General features: G+C 37.8%; 6 protein-coding genes and 1 non-coding gene across 7 annotated transcripts; 4 read left to right on the top strand and 3 right to left on the bottom strand.

The window, feature by feature from the left end:
- The first annotated feature begins 1,115 nt into the window (after positions 1–1,115).
- I206_102600 lies at positions 1,116–1,195 on the top strand. Its single transcript has one exon. It is a non-coding gene; the product is annotated as a tRNA-Glu (tRNA).
- Positions 1,196–1,609: 414 nt separating this feature from the next.
- Positions 1,610–3,714, bottom strand: I206_102601 (uncharacterized protein; the record flags this gene model as incomplete). The annotated part of the gene is made up of 14 exons (XM_019154710.1): positions 1,610–1,763; positions 1,824–1,892; positions 1,951–1,996; positions 2,057–2,188; positions 2,252–2,269; positions 2,335–2,512; positions 2,564–2,632; positions 2,696–2,779; positions 2,832–2,913; positions 2,970–3,057; positions 3,124–3,240; positions 3,332–3,490; positions 3,554–3,596; positions 3,661–3,714. 14 exons carry the CDS (start codon positions 3,712–3,714, stop codon positions 1,610–1,612), a joined length of 1,293 nt encoding a protein of 430 aa, XP_019012113.1.
- Positions 3,715–4,103: 389 nt separating this feature from the next.
- On the top strand, positions 4,104–4,989 carry I206_102602 (peptidyl-prolyl cis-trans isomerase-like 1; the record flags this gene model as incomplete). The annotated part of the gene is made up of 5 exons (XM_019154711.1): positions 4,104–4,190; positions 4,260–4,331; positions 4,408–4,558; positions 4,638–4,660; positions 4,792–4,989. The coding sequence occupies 5 exons, from the start codon at positions 4,104–4,106 to the stop codon at positions 4,987–4,989; spliced, it is 531 nt and encodes a 176-aa protein (XP_019012114.1).
- Positions 4,990–5,281: 292 nt separating this feature from the next.
- Positions 5,282–7,358, bottom strand: I206_102603 (uncharacterized protein; the record flags this gene model as incomplete). Its single annotated transcript, XM_019154712.2, has 9 exons — positions 5,282–5,303; positions 5,359–5,427; positions 5,505–5,730; positions 5,831–6,039; positions 6,141–6,268; positions 6,332–6,671; positions 6,748–6,959; positions 7,056–7,238; positions 7,317–7,358. 9 exons carry the CDS (start codon positions 7,356–7,358, stop codon positions 5,282–5,284), a joined length of 1,431 nt encoding a protein of 476 aa, XP_019012115.2.
- Positions 7,359–8,009: 651 nt separating this feature from the next.
- I206_102604 (uncharacterized protein) lies at positions 8,010–9,544 on the top strand (the record flags this gene model as incomplete). The annotated part of the gene is made up of 4 exons (XM_019154713.1): positions 8,010–8,339; positions 8,413–8,639; positions 8,708–9,050; positions 9,128–9,544. The coding sequence occupies 4 exons, from the start codon at positions 8,010–8,012 to the stop codon at positions 9,542–9,544; spliced, it is 1,317 nt and encodes a 438-aa protein (XP_019012116.1).
- Positions 9,545–9,808: 264 nt separating this feature from the next.
- On the bottom strand, positions 9,809–11,031 carry I206_102605 (uncharacterized protein; the record flags this gene model as incomplete). Its single annotated transcript, XM_019154714.1, has 4 exons — positions 9,809–9,953; positions 10,009–10,138; positions 10,240–10,639; positions 10,798–11,031. 4 exons carry the CDS (start codon positions 11,029–11,031, stop codon positions 9,809–9,811), a joined length of 909 nt encoding a protein of 302 aa, XP_019012117.1.
- Positions 11,032–11,377: 346 nt separating this feature from the next.
- I206_102606 (uncharacterized protein) lies at positions 11,378–14,037 on the top strand (the record flags this gene model as incomplete). Its single annotated transcript, XM_019154715.1, has 8 exons — positions 11,378–11,454; positions 11,529–11,744; positions 11,806–12,330; positions 12,396–12,540; positions 12,616–12,928; positions 12,987–13,144; positions 13,217–13,501; positions 13,567–14,037. The coding sequence occupies 8 exons, from the start codon at positions 11,378–11,380 to the stop codon at positions 14,035–14,037; spliced, it is 2,190 nt and encodes a 729-aa protein (XP_019012118.1).
- Between the last annotated feature and the right edge of the window lie 158 nt (positions 14,038–14,195).

Raw genomic sequence — 14,195 nt, forward strand, 5'->3', positions numbered from 1 at the left:
GGTCCTTCGAAGGCGATATATCCAGCCAATCGTAATGACCAGTAGTATATCTTAATTGACAGGTGAAAGGAAAGAAGTTTCGTATGGCCGACAAAAATTGTTTGAGTGGGGTCTGATTGTAAGCTGAATTCGAGTAGCTTCTGATTGTAAGTTGAATTAGACTCGATCTCGAAGATACTGGGTCAACATTTGTTGCTCGTGCTAGATGTGGCTGATGATGTAGGAGTTTATTAATTGAGTGGGGATATTGAAGGATCTAGTCATACAGGGGTAATTAATTGTATATGTAGGACAAACGTGAGAAAGAATGATGAGTGATCCTCTCATGAAGGTCTGCGTTTCCGCCGTCGTGAGCTTTTTAAGACTATATAGGGTTTGTAAATTTTGAAAAAACAATCCGCAATGTCTACTATTGCCTATAAAACCGTCTTCCAAAACAACGATTGCGATTGGGACTCACCCTTGATTCCGTTCCAGCGAAAGTCAACCCATACTATTACATCTACTCCCCGGCTGGCAAACTGCTAAAGTACCAATATCTTACCCGGACAGGCCGACTCCGAACATACACCAAAGGCCAAGGTATAACTGACGACATAGTTTGTGATCACTGCAATCAAAATCGAATTCAGAATGAAGAGCACATCTTTAGAACGTGCCCGGCCTACGAAAAATACCGTCAAGAAGCATACGAGGCTGGGAAAAAGAAGCATCGGTCGTCAAGTCTAGAAAACAGTAACGTACCAGAATCATGGCGATCTTATCTGAAATCACTGATCTGGGGTCAAGATGCTAACACATGCGCATACTGGCTAGGAAACGTTCCCTCACTACCACCCGAATTGTCACCGAAACAAGCCGAAGTTGCTCATGACATCGCAATACGACTGACGGCAAGAATTAGTGGTCAATACCTTTGGAGAACGACTAGGAACAAGTACGGAGATTTAGAGGATGATCGGATCATTGAGGAGAACGAGGAAGGAAATGAAGGATGAGCAACGTATGAGCCCCAAGGGCAAACATCGCGCGAGGATCTATTAGACCCTGAGAAAATGATTGATGGTTCCTAACCCTTGATTGGACAATTTCATAGCCGGTGACATTATGCATTATCTTCTATAGTACAGCGGTTAGTATATCCGCCTTTCATGATCGATCGCGGGAGATCGGGGTTCGATTCCCCGTGGGAGAACATTTTTTTTGTCTTTGTTTGCTGCCAGGAGAAGCAATCTCGAGCCCTTTAATTATCGAGTATCATTTCACGCGAAATTGTCTTTGTTTGCTGCCAGGAGAAGCAATCTCGAGCCCTTTAATTATCGAGTATCATTTCACGCGAAATTGTCTTTGTTTGCTGCCAGGAGAAGCAATCTCGAGCCCTTTGAATATCGAGTATCATTTCACGCGAAAACCGCTTCAAAGCAGCGCAAAGTGATACTGCGGCTTGGACTTTATCAATGCTCTTGGCTATCTCGGAGAGAGTCTCAGATCGATCATGAAACCAATGCATGTATGCAACATTGCAATGCGGGCAAAAATGTATGAGACTTCCTGTTAGAGTTATAGCTTACTTATAGCTGTAAATTGTCAGAAAGCACGTCAGCCTAGATTATATGTGCATGAACTGACAGGTACTGACCATTTTACCTCCAGGTGCCGCGAATCCATCATCATTGATACCTTTCAACCTTTTGGAACTGGAGAAAATGAATCCATCCACTAAACTAGCTACAGTCAAAACTCCACCAATTATAGCGCACGTCCTGCCGTGATCGTATATCATCAGCGAAGTCCCTTTGACACCGAATGGGCAACAAACTTACGATGTCAGGAAGTGTGCAAAAGATTGACGTGTTTCAGTATGTATGACTTTCATAGGTGAAATTTCGTAACTACAAGATTGAGATTAGCTCATGTAACCAGTTTTCAATGAACTGCTGGTCATCTCACTTGATGAATACACCTGGTACACCAGCTACACCATGAGACGTCATATCTAAACGACGTCGTCAGCTAGTTTCCTCGTTAGATCCAGTGTCCTCGATCTCGTACTTACGACCGTGAGAATCTTTTCCAGGCGCATTACCCATTCTGAGATCCCTTTCATATTGGGTGACTGAATATTGATGAGATGGAATTTCTTCCCCGCTCAAAGCAATAAAGTTAGTGGACACTACTTTTAGGAAGTCTATGAGTTATGAATTGCCTTCGGTCAGCTTTCTTCATTCGTGAGGCATGCACTTTGACTGACATTGGAACATATATTGGGCTATCAAACATGACCTGTCAGCTGACCCGATTACCAGGATTTCTCGTAAAAATAAATTCACTTACATTCCTCAGTATGAGCAGCAACTTCTTGTAATGGATCTCTCATTTTCAAGCTGTTCCTCCATTTAGCCTCTTTAGGTAAGACGGAAGCTTCCTCAGAAGCAGTCAAATCAGCTCCAAATCTGAATTTGTGGATGACATGTCCAAAATCGTGGTGATTATTATCCCTGAGATATGGTACCTGTCAATTGTGTCAGCTTCGATTCTTTCACTTTTACGATACAACACTGACAAGGTCCATCATTTGCACCATGTTATTTTGGAATGATCTACCGGGACTGAAATGAAGATTACCGATAACCTGAAAAACATTTTTCAAGGGTCAGCTATACCATGAGCTCCAAGATTCATTGATATAACACACCTTATTCACCCGCACTCGACCGCCTATTTGACATCCTTCAGTGTTTTGCTCTCTGATCTTATCTTCCCATCCTTCTTCGACACACTGCGAAGTGTCTCAGCGAAAGTCTCTCAACAAATATGAGCAGGAAACTCACTTGTTCTATACCAGATGGATCGTTAAATGACCATCCCTTTCTTGCGTAGGCTTGCCTGACCTCTTCACAAGAATTACAACACCTGCTTACTCAGATTAGATCAGTTATTACCCAGGGCGACTCCAAGAATTTACTGACCCGTTTTCAGGAGGAGAAGCGCCGTAACATGAGCCGCAGTAGTTCGGGTCTTTTTTCAAATTTTGTCTTTCGACTTCACCCTTGAGCTCTACAGTGAGATGCGAAGTCAGCTTGTAGCCAAAGTCTAGAGAGGAAGGTGAAAGCTGATATATACGACCACCGGCAACAGTCTCCAAAACTCTACCATCCTTATCTAATCTGGTCTTTGAGATATGATGCTCTAATTCCGTTTGATGTTCACCTGATATATCCATTACGTCCAAGGACAATACTAAAAGCACATTCCTTTGTCAGTTTACCGTATAATGAATGGCCTTTCATTGATTATTGATATTGCTGGGAAGCTGGGAGGAACGACATACGATAACAAGGTACTTTGGGGAATGTTACATCGAATTCTATAACCAACTTCTCTCCTCGAGATCTATCTACTATGATCGATGGCTCTAAATGTATACGACGATAATCGATAAATTCCAACATCATTGATGTGAGTATTATCGAGAATGATATGAAAGTTACTATTTTCAAGTATATCACGTCAGTAGCCCGTAATTGAGAAAGATCATTGATCAGTAACATACACAAGGCTCCAGTCCGTGTCCTTATCTTGACATCCTCCATCGTCTGAGTTGTAATATCATTAGCTCATACGGCAGAGATCAAATATACCAAAAGCGCCCCAACATACCTTGCCAAAGGCGTCAAGGCCTTGAAAATTCCCAAATAAACCATTTCGTCCCATCTTGTCGGTCCCTCCTGAATGGCTGATTTATAGTCCGTATATACGATGCTTTAAAGAGGAAAAAGATGCTACAAAGGGATTCGCTGTTTGGATGCTGGAAGTGGACGTGGTGGTGGTAGTAGCAATTATCGCGGTCGATCAATTCCCGACGGAAGCAAATTCACGTGGATCGAACAAGTTGAACAAGCAAGTCAAGCAGCAACATTAGAAGGGATATATGATATTGACTTAATCACATCTCGTTTACTGAATAATTATTCATCCATACCACCAGCACCCACAGCTGAATAATAGAATAGAATTGGCATTCCAATTGATATTTTAAAAGAGGCTCTTTTCCAACCACTTTCCTTACGTTGAAGTAAAAATCGCTCTTAATCATTCTCGATATGTCATCCCAAAAAGCAGAATACGTAACTTTCGATACGTCCGTAGGATCTTTTACTGTCGAGCTATATACTGCTCATGCGCCAAGGGTAAGTAATTAAATCAAATGTTATCTTGACTTGGCTTGATTTCAGCTGATCTCGTCAGTTCTCTTTAAGACATGTAATAATTTTTCGAAACTTGCTGAAAGAGGATATTACAACGGAGTAATATTTCATCGTATTATACCTGTAAGTATGGCTTTCTTTGACAATTTCAATCAACAGATACTAAAGATATTAACGTTGTTTGGGTTTTGTTGATAAGGGCTTCATGATTCAAGGTGGTGATCCAACAGGAACGGGTAGAGGAGGAACATCAATATACGGAGATAAATTTACAGATGAATTACATCCAGATTTAAGATTTGTAGGTGCAGGTATATTAGCAATGGCAAATTCTGGACCTAATACAAATGGTAAGTCTAATTATTAAACGGGGAAGTATTATTTTTCGATCAAAATCCTTTTTGGCTAATTTGAAAAACGTTTTGATAGGTTCACAATTTTTCATAACATGTGTAAGTTTATTATTTTACCCATCATCTTTTTTTATATCATACATGAATAAATCAAAATTACTTATCCTGGCTATCATCCATATTCTCTTGCTTTGCTGATCTCTTGCTTTGCTGATCATTTAATCAAATAGGCTCCAACACCTTTTTTAGATGGTAAACATACAATATTTGGTCGAATATCTTCAGGAATGAAAACTGTTCAACGTTTAGAAGCTGTACGTACGGATTCAGAAGATCGACCAGTAGAAGATATAAAAATACATAAAGCTAGATTAGGTGATGCCGCCCCTCCATCAGGCGGTATGGATGTAGCTAAAATCGCTTTATAATGGGATGTATAATATGATTTAGCTCGAAGATATGGGAAGCAAACCTGAGAATTCGTCGTCTCCTTGCAAGGTGCGGATTAACTGGAGTTCAGTGCTTCAGTGCTGAAGGAGGGACCTCATAAAGATTCTTTCGTATGTGGATTGATACAAAATGGGATACGATTGAGCGGACAGACCAGATGCTATGAAACATACATGCTATGCGTACTTTTTGGTGGTACAATCAAGAATGCTGGAAATACAGTCGAATTCCAAATGTCGGATTATATTACGCAATACATTCTTGACTCATTCAAAACCCTAGTATCTCATTACTTATTACGAGTAATCAGCTTCTTCGCCTTAACAGTCTGATATAATATAACTCACGCTTTACGCCTTAGAATCTTTTCACCTTCTTTCAGATCAAGCGGAATCTCAAATGCCTCTAATCCCATACTAATCCATGAACCCAAAATATCTCGAGTAAGCGTTTGCCTTTTCGAGTATTTAGGAATTCGATCTTAGTCACTCACGCTTGTCTACCTTCTTTGATTGTTATATCGCTATCCAAACCTCTACCTTGAAATTGACTTTCACCTATTCCTCCTGGAAAATCAGGTGCTGGTTTACCTTTTAGAAAGTTGATCCGTTGATCTTTGATATATCTTATATTTTGAATCGTCAATGGTACAGCTGGTATATATAAGACTGATGAAGGTTCAGTTCCATTATGAGTAGATTCGACAGAATGAATCATGTCTAAATCACAGCAGAAATTGGAATCAGTCAGATTGGATTTGCACTTGGATTTCTTCTTAGATGTAAGATGGGTTTGCTAGTAAAAGAAATGTGGACTTACCACAATGCCACCATGCTTGATCACCTGGTTCTACTCTCGGCATACTGACCATTGTCCTGTTCAATTCTAAATGTGGATGTGTATTATCATTATATTCTTGACATCTGGCTAAGGGTGATCCGGGGAAAGAAGTGGATTGCATATCTAATTCCCAATTTGATGAATGTAGATAATCTGCTTGAGTCAATGTTGAACGCGGGCGTATTTCCCTATCATAATCGATTTTTAATCATTATTTGTCACGGCTTTTATTATCTTGTAATAGAAAAGAATATAATTGCTTTCCGTAGTTGTAGAGCAGTAAACTCACCTGAACAACGGCCTTAACATTGTATAAGCTCCTAATTCCTTTAACAAAGGATATACTCTCAATGTACCTTCGTTCGGTCCAGTAGAAGATAAAGAAGTCCAACCTTGAAATGCTCTGAATACTCCACACTACACTCGCGTCCAATGCGATATATGAGCGATAAGCTGACTATAAGATTGAAGATAACTCACAGATCCAGGTCCATCATACATGTTTTGTTCAGCTTTGACTCGATCTTGTATAACCCAAGGATCAAAATTTTCCCAATTACCTCTCAATATTTGTTCGTAAACTTTCCTATAATTTGGATCTTCCCATCTTTCAACACTTCCCCCATCTGCATGAGGTCCTAAAGCAAATCTCGCATCTCCTGGATGTCTTATACGTAATCTATCTGCATAACTTAATGCTACCTTCGTTGAAACGTCCTCATTTCCTTCTCTCTTCGAGTTGCTGAACAAATTCAAAAGGGCTTTCTGGACTTCAAGAGCTCTAGGATGAGATCTAGCTTCAAGTTGAACTTTTGACCAGCTGAATCAGTACAATCATGCGATGAACTATGATCAGTATTATGAGAATACACTGAAAAGAATAAAGGTTAACTCACTAAAGCTCAAAAACTTGTTTATCGTCTTTTGGAAAGCCTTTAACTTCCGGATTAGCTTTTATGTAACTTTTTGTTTGAGATAGCCACTCTTCGGCTACTTTTCGATCAATGACATTCTTCAAGACAAAGGCACCGGTTGTTTTGATCGCTTCTATGACTTCCGGGGATGAAGAAGGTGAAGTGAGTTCGTCATACGTGATCTGGGGGATGCACTATGAAAGCGAATAAGATCATAATCAGTAAATTTTACTCAGTCAATTTATAAGAGTTGTAAACAACAGATGAACGAATTTTTCGCTTAAACTGACATTTTGTTTCTTCCTATCTATTTCTTCAGCAGCTTGACCTAATCTTTTTGTAAGTCTCGACCAACTTTCTACCAAAGATCTTTGATTCGTCTCATCTCCTATAATCTGACGTTTAAGTTCGCCAAATCTAGCTGGAAGTTCAACAGCTGCTTCTCCCGATAAAGATGAAAATACCGAACTAATCTAAATTTTCCAATCGCAAGCCTTTCAGCTGATTTTTCTGTATGATGACAAAGAAATAACACGGATTGAATCACTCACATCGCCTTCTTGTCTTTCTTTACGTTCCTGTGTAGCTTCCATATGCATGTGCCGACAAATGTGAGGTATTGCTTTGCACGGAATCCAAGATGCCGTCTTGCGATTCACAAACCTTGTACTTATCAACATATTGAACTATTCCTTACGTGTAAGATGATAAAATGACGTTATATCAAACGAAGAGAAATCTTCTTGGCCAAATGTGAGGAAATAAAACAGTTTAGAATGTTCGTTATCCATGGCATTCTATTTGTACGGTATCGGATAGAACATTTTTTACGGATCAGCTGTTGAAGATGATCGATACTAACATGAGTATTTTACCGTTCTTCCGGATACCGGACCATTTTAAAAGGAACGTCGACCCTCTATTTAACAGTTTAAACGGTCTGTTATTATGCGTTAACCGAATTCATTTCATTCTAACTCCAGGCACGTATCATAATAATAATATGCAACTACCGCTAAAATAAAATACGCTTGGATCCAGTCAACCGATTACGCGATTACACATGAAACGCATCAACAGTTTCAAAATAATGTTCATTTTCAATGTTGGCTCTTCAAACTATTGATCTCTCTTACTCGACAAAATCTTCCTATATACTTTGCTGATGATTCCGAGCTCAAGTGCAGTGATTTCTGCAAGTTTGATTTTGAAACTTGCTATACTAGACCCCCATCAGTTTTGAGATGGAATTATCACCTCAGCCCGATTTGGTTTTAGAAGCATTACAAGCTCACTTGTTTCCATCTCCAATATTATCTCACCTACCAAACACTCTTCGTCTATTCGCTCATTTCCAATTACTTTCACTTCAAATACAAACAGAAGCTACAAGAGCTTTGATCGCTCATTCAAGATTGGTTAAAAAACTTACTAGAAAAGGATATAATCTTCGAGAACAAGTTTTGAGAGGTGCTTTAAATGAGAAAGATGGATATGATATACAATGTATAAAGAAGAATAGACAGGAAGCTTCTCATAGGATGTTAGCTTTTTCCCTGGAATTTAGGAAACTTGTGAATTCGTTCTTCTCACAAACCCCAATGTGGATGAAGACTAATTAATTCAATATACTGTTTATCACTATAGCATCTTGTAACGTTATTTACGACGCCTAAAGTTCCTTTGGGTCAAGTACAGAGGATTTTGGAAGGTTATTTTCCCAAACTTGAAGATGGGGATGATTTTGACTATGAGGCTGTTATTAATGATACAGAAATGTATATAAGGTGTATGACAACTCAACAAGTCTCGACGTTTAGGCATTATCAAAAGATCGTAAAAGGGTGGTATGACCAAGCAAGGAATTTGGCTGAGTAAGTTAGCTATTTATCCTGCCATGGGGGTTGTGCAAATTGATATAAATTGATGTTGGTTCATTTAGTCATGAGAAGCCTCCACCTTTATTTACCGATTTCTTTCCTACTGAACAAGATAATGGGAAATTCAAACAAGCAACATTGTGCAAGAATATGATGAGAGAAGCAGAAAAGGTCATTGAGGATATCAGATCATTAGAGAAGATTTTCTGCGTGTGGGATGAAGGAGAGGTGGTCGAACGCCCTGGATATCAGCTGAACGAAGATCAGCAAGAAGACCTCGAATTGGGAGATGCTGTAGAGGCGGATGACATTACACCTGAGGCTGGAAGGTACACTGCAGTAGAGAAAGGCAAAAGAAAGGCGATATTCGATGACCGTCCAACTAGCGTAACGGGAGAAGATAAAGTGAGTGTTTGTATAATCATCATCCTGCAGAAGTTAAAACGTGTTTCGGTAATCGTATTGACGTTTTGTTTTTAAAGGCTACAAATTTCATACAAGGTAGAAATTATACCCACAACACTCCTCCTTTAACTCAATCCAAAGCCCAAACAGGAATACCTCCACCTATCTATGCAACACAGTTGATCCCTAAGATTGACATGGTATCCACCAACATTACAAGTTGTTCACAAACTGGATCGATGTCTCAAGCTACACCCATCGAACCCAATCCGCAGCGAAACAGTCTGATAAAGAACCGACGCCAGACTTTACCCGCTAATATACCGATAACAAATTCTCCATCAAATAGTAAAAAGAGGCCTCGCCAATCATTGCCTTCAACTTCTGGACCTGACTACACTGCCCAATTACGCTCTTCTGACATTTTAAGAAAAGATAAGCTTAGACCATTTCAGAATAGTGATTTGCATAGAGCCAAAATAACTAAAGTTTGATGTGACTTGCGATAATCATGGGCCAACTCATCAAATTCACAAGATTTCTCTTTATCATCGCAGAAGGGAAAAACCTAGAGGTATATAGCTTAGATCGATCCGCTGTACGAACTGTTCATTGGATTTACTTGTTGTATTACTGGAGACTCAATACGAATTATACAATAACGTCTTTGTGAACAAGGAGAAGTGAATGATACATTGATTATGATCATGTTCTATGCAATATGTTGTACATACGTTCACTCATCAACTCGATCTCCGTTATACGCCAGCAGCTGCATTTCCACCAGCAGCTTCCCATTTTTTCATACTGTCTAATACTTTTTCTGCGACTTGATCAGCAGTCGTAGCTTTGCCAAAAGCATCTACAAATTGACCTAAAGGATCCATCAAATAGAAGAAGATACTAAATCGATTTCAATTAGCATATATGAATTTGTATACTTGATTTGGGCACTTACCTATGATCAACCAAATAATCGTCTGTAGGTGCTGCGTCTGGTGGAGTCGAGAAATATACTCTATACATCTTACATGTTTTCTTTACTGCTTCATAATCACCAACTAAACCAATCATACGAGGGTGAAATTCTGTAAATAAGATAATCATACCAATCAGCTCAACAATCAAAAGTAATTTACTAATTTTCAAAATATTTTGTGAACGTAATTGATAAAGATTAATAACTTACCTTTAATATATTTATTTAATTGTGGTAAAGTATCTCTAGCAGGATCAACACTAATAAATAAAGGTAAAACACCATTATTTTGATTGTTTTTAGTAGATTTTTTATCAATTATTTCAATTGCATCACCCATTTTATCTAATTCTTCTGGACAAATATCAGGACAATGTGTAAATCCAAAATAAATTAAAGTCCAATTTCCTAATAAATCTTTTTCTGTAAATTCTCCTTTATAATCATGTCTATTTAATTTAAATGGACCACCAATTTGTGGTTTACCAATTGATTTATTTGATAATTCAGCTTGACGTTTTTCTAATACTGCTTTTTTCTCAGATTCAAAATAAAAATATAATCCAATTCCTGTTGCTATGAATAATGTAGCTGCTTTCCATGTAAATGGCTAAATTATAGAAAAAAATTAGCATATATAGTTGTACGTTGAATATGATTTATTAGGATACAGAAGAAGCTTAGAATTGGATAAAAATTGAAAAAAGACTAGGCAGGTCCGGACTTCCATAATTCTGGATTTCAAACTTCAGAGGAGATAACACTTACCCCGACATTAGCTTGATCTCTTAATTTCCTCTGTCGATCTATTTCAGGTTGTAAAGGTGATTGAGGTTGTTCAGGTTGTGATTTAGGAGAATCCGCAAATCCTCTTTTACATATTATCCAACTTGCAGAAGGAGTTGATCGAGCAAAAGAGATATGATTTGATGAAATTCGAGGGCGTATATTAGCTCGAATAGAGCTTGATGCGCTACAAGCTACAGACTTTAGTGAATTCATGATAATTTATATGTGATTTGTGAGACGATATCAATCACTTTTTCCAAAGTATAGATAGAATGAAATTAGGACTTTTGTCTCGAAATATTCAGTTCATCCGATTTCTAACGATCGTTGAGACATTTCTCCACGTGGATGAGCGGCAAATCTTAGCTTAATTACGGCGATCACCGAAAAAGACAGAAGATTACTGATAAAAAGTCTGAAATGTTTTGACGTTTAGATAATCTTGTCAAAATGCATATAGCTTGCGGCCCAAACTAAGTCATACGATTTATTATTGTGCAAGGCGCAATAACATCTCGAATCACCTGCTTGGCATTTTGATCGCTGCTGAGATTTCAATATGGATCGACCTACCCGAACTGCTCCTGCTTTTGGAGCATCATGGTCTTCTCTAAATCCACCATTGTCCTCATGGATGTGAGTATTTACACTCGAACATTCAACGCAAATTTGTCCATTTTTACTGATCAATATTTTCACAAATAACGCAGAATGGATGTGATTAATAAAAATGGATTCACAAAAATGACACCTGTTCAATCAGGCACTATACCTAGAGCTATTAAGAATCAAGATTGTGTAGTTGAAGCTGTTACCGGATCAGGAAAGACATTATCTTTCGTTATACCTGTTCTAGAGAGGATCACAAAACGAGATAGAAAGTATAAGAAAGGAGAATTAGCGGCTGTTGTCATTGCTCCTACAAGGTTAGCTTCCTATTTCATCGCAAGTAAATCAATGATAGCTAATTAATGATGGATGTTATAGAGAATTAGCTTCTCAAATTCACGATGTATTTCATCAATTCCTATCTTCGCTCATTCCACCTGAAGATCCAAATGAGAATCAAGCTTCATCTTCATCTTCGCCTCCTCCATCGTCATCTAACAAAAAAGCGCCATATCCATTACCTATATTAGTAACTTCAGGTACATCTAATCCATACGAGACTTTTCAATCGCTTGGATCAAACATATTAATTGGAACTCCAGGTAGATTAGCTTCTTTCCTTCTTTCACCTAGAGGATTATCTATAGTGAGAGTATCAGAGTTGGATGTATTGGTCTTAGATGAAGCGGATAGATTATTGTCAAGTCCGGATCATAGAAGAGATATAGAAAGAATAATGAAACATCTGCCTAAACAACGAAGGACGCACTTGTTCAGTGCAACAATGACTGATGCTGTCGAAGAGATCATTGGTCTTGGTTTGAGGAATCCAGTAAGGATAGTTGTGAATTTGAAAGAGAAGAAAAAGGGAGAAGATGCCAAAGAAAGGAGAACACCTACTGCGTAAGTCTCGCTTCTCCGGCCCTTCTTGTTGGTTGGTATTCAACTGACTTGAATGAATCGGTTAGATTGCAAAATACTTATATGATATGCAGGCATGCTGAAAAGACCTTACAATTAGTCAGGATATTACAAGCGGAAGTACAGAAGGCAGAAGCCGCGAAATTTGTGGTTTTTTTTTCTACTTGTGCTGCAGTGGACTATTTCTATAGGGTAAGGAAAGAAGTTCCGCCTACTTTGAACCACAAAAAACAATGAGTGTAGTTGCTAATCGATCCGTAAAACCAGATTTTATCCCGAATACCAGACTTATCAAAATATCACTTTACATCTCTTCATGGTGATTTACCACCGCGTATACGAGAAACAGCATTGGCAAATTTCATTAATCACCCATCGTCACATCTCTCTCCTGCTATTTTGCTATGTACGGATGTAGCTGCTCGAGGAGTAGATTTCCCAGATATAGACGTGGTTATTCAATATGATCCGCCAACTGATCCCAAAAGTTTCTCTCACCGAGCTGGACGAACCGCAAGAGCTGGAAGAAGGGGTAAAGCTGTTGTTCTGCTTGGTAAAGGACGTGAAGAGGATTATATCGGTAAGCTTACTGCCAATAACATATAGATTAGAAATGATTGATCTGACAATTGTCCTAGATTTCTTGAATATTCGGAAGATACCATTGACGAAACAAGCATACCTTGATTCTTCACTAAACGATTCTGAGGAACCGACTTCGGTCGATCCAGAAGCTTTGAAATTGCTGCGACAAATTCGCAAATCAGTATTAACGGATAGGGAATTAGCGGATAAAGTGAGTTGAGAGATTTTGATATAGAGAACGTTCTCCTAGAATTGCTGTATGATTGATGTGAATCTATCATAGGGTGCAAAAGCATTCGTATCATCTTTAAGAGCATATACGAAACATGAAGCTTCCTTCATATTTAGATTACAAGATATTGATTTTCATGCTCTAGCTATCTCTTACGGATTATTAAGATTGCCTGCTATGCCAGAAATCAAAGATTGGAAAAAGAAACGAGAGGCTTATTTAAAGCGTATGAGAGAAAAGAAAGATGAAGGTGGTCAAGAAGAAGATGCAGAAACTCAGGTTGAAAAGGAAATGAACGAAAAAGAATGGTTAGATTGGCAAGATGAGGAAATTGATGTGAGTTAATTCAAGTATAATTTTGTAATATGATTTCATAAAAGCTAATGGAAAAAAAAAAAAAGTGGGATAAATTCTCATATGCTTCTAAATCAAGAGAACAATCAAGAATATTAAATTTGAATAAAAAGAAAGAACAATTTTTAATTAAATCAAATGAAGAATTAATTGAAATTCAAGCAAAGAAAAAATTAAAATTACAAATGAGAGAATCTTGGTCAGAACAAAAAGAACGTAAATTAAAAAAAGAAGAAAGACATGATAAAATAGATAAAAGAAAACAAGCACAATGGGAATTAGCTCAAAATAATGGTGAAAATTTAGGTCCAATAGCAAGTTTAAGAGCAATTAAAAAACAAAAATTAAATTTAAAAAATGATGATGGTGATGAGAAGGATGACAAGGACGAGGATGAAGATGAGGGAAATGATCAAATTGAATGGAAATCTTTGAAAAAGGAAATCAAGTCTGAGAAAGTTGAAAAACGAAATTTGAAAAAAATTGATAAAGGTGGAATGTTTGATGATTTAGATTAATCTCTCTTTTTTGTTTCTTTTTCGTTATTTACTTTTGTTGTATAATGTTTAATCATTTAAATACATTCAGCCATACATGCTATAATTATGCAATAATTCTATCGTTTTGTGATCTTGTAATGAAAATCGTTAATATTATTCTATCATACAAACAAATA

The sequence above is a fragment of the Kwoniella pini genome, chromosome 3, assembly GCF_000512605.2.
Source record: "Kwoniella pini CBS 10737 chromosome 3, complete sequence".
NCBI lineage: Eukaryota > Fungi > Basidiomycota > Tremellomycetes > Tremellales > Cryptococcaceae > Kwoniella > Kwoniella pini.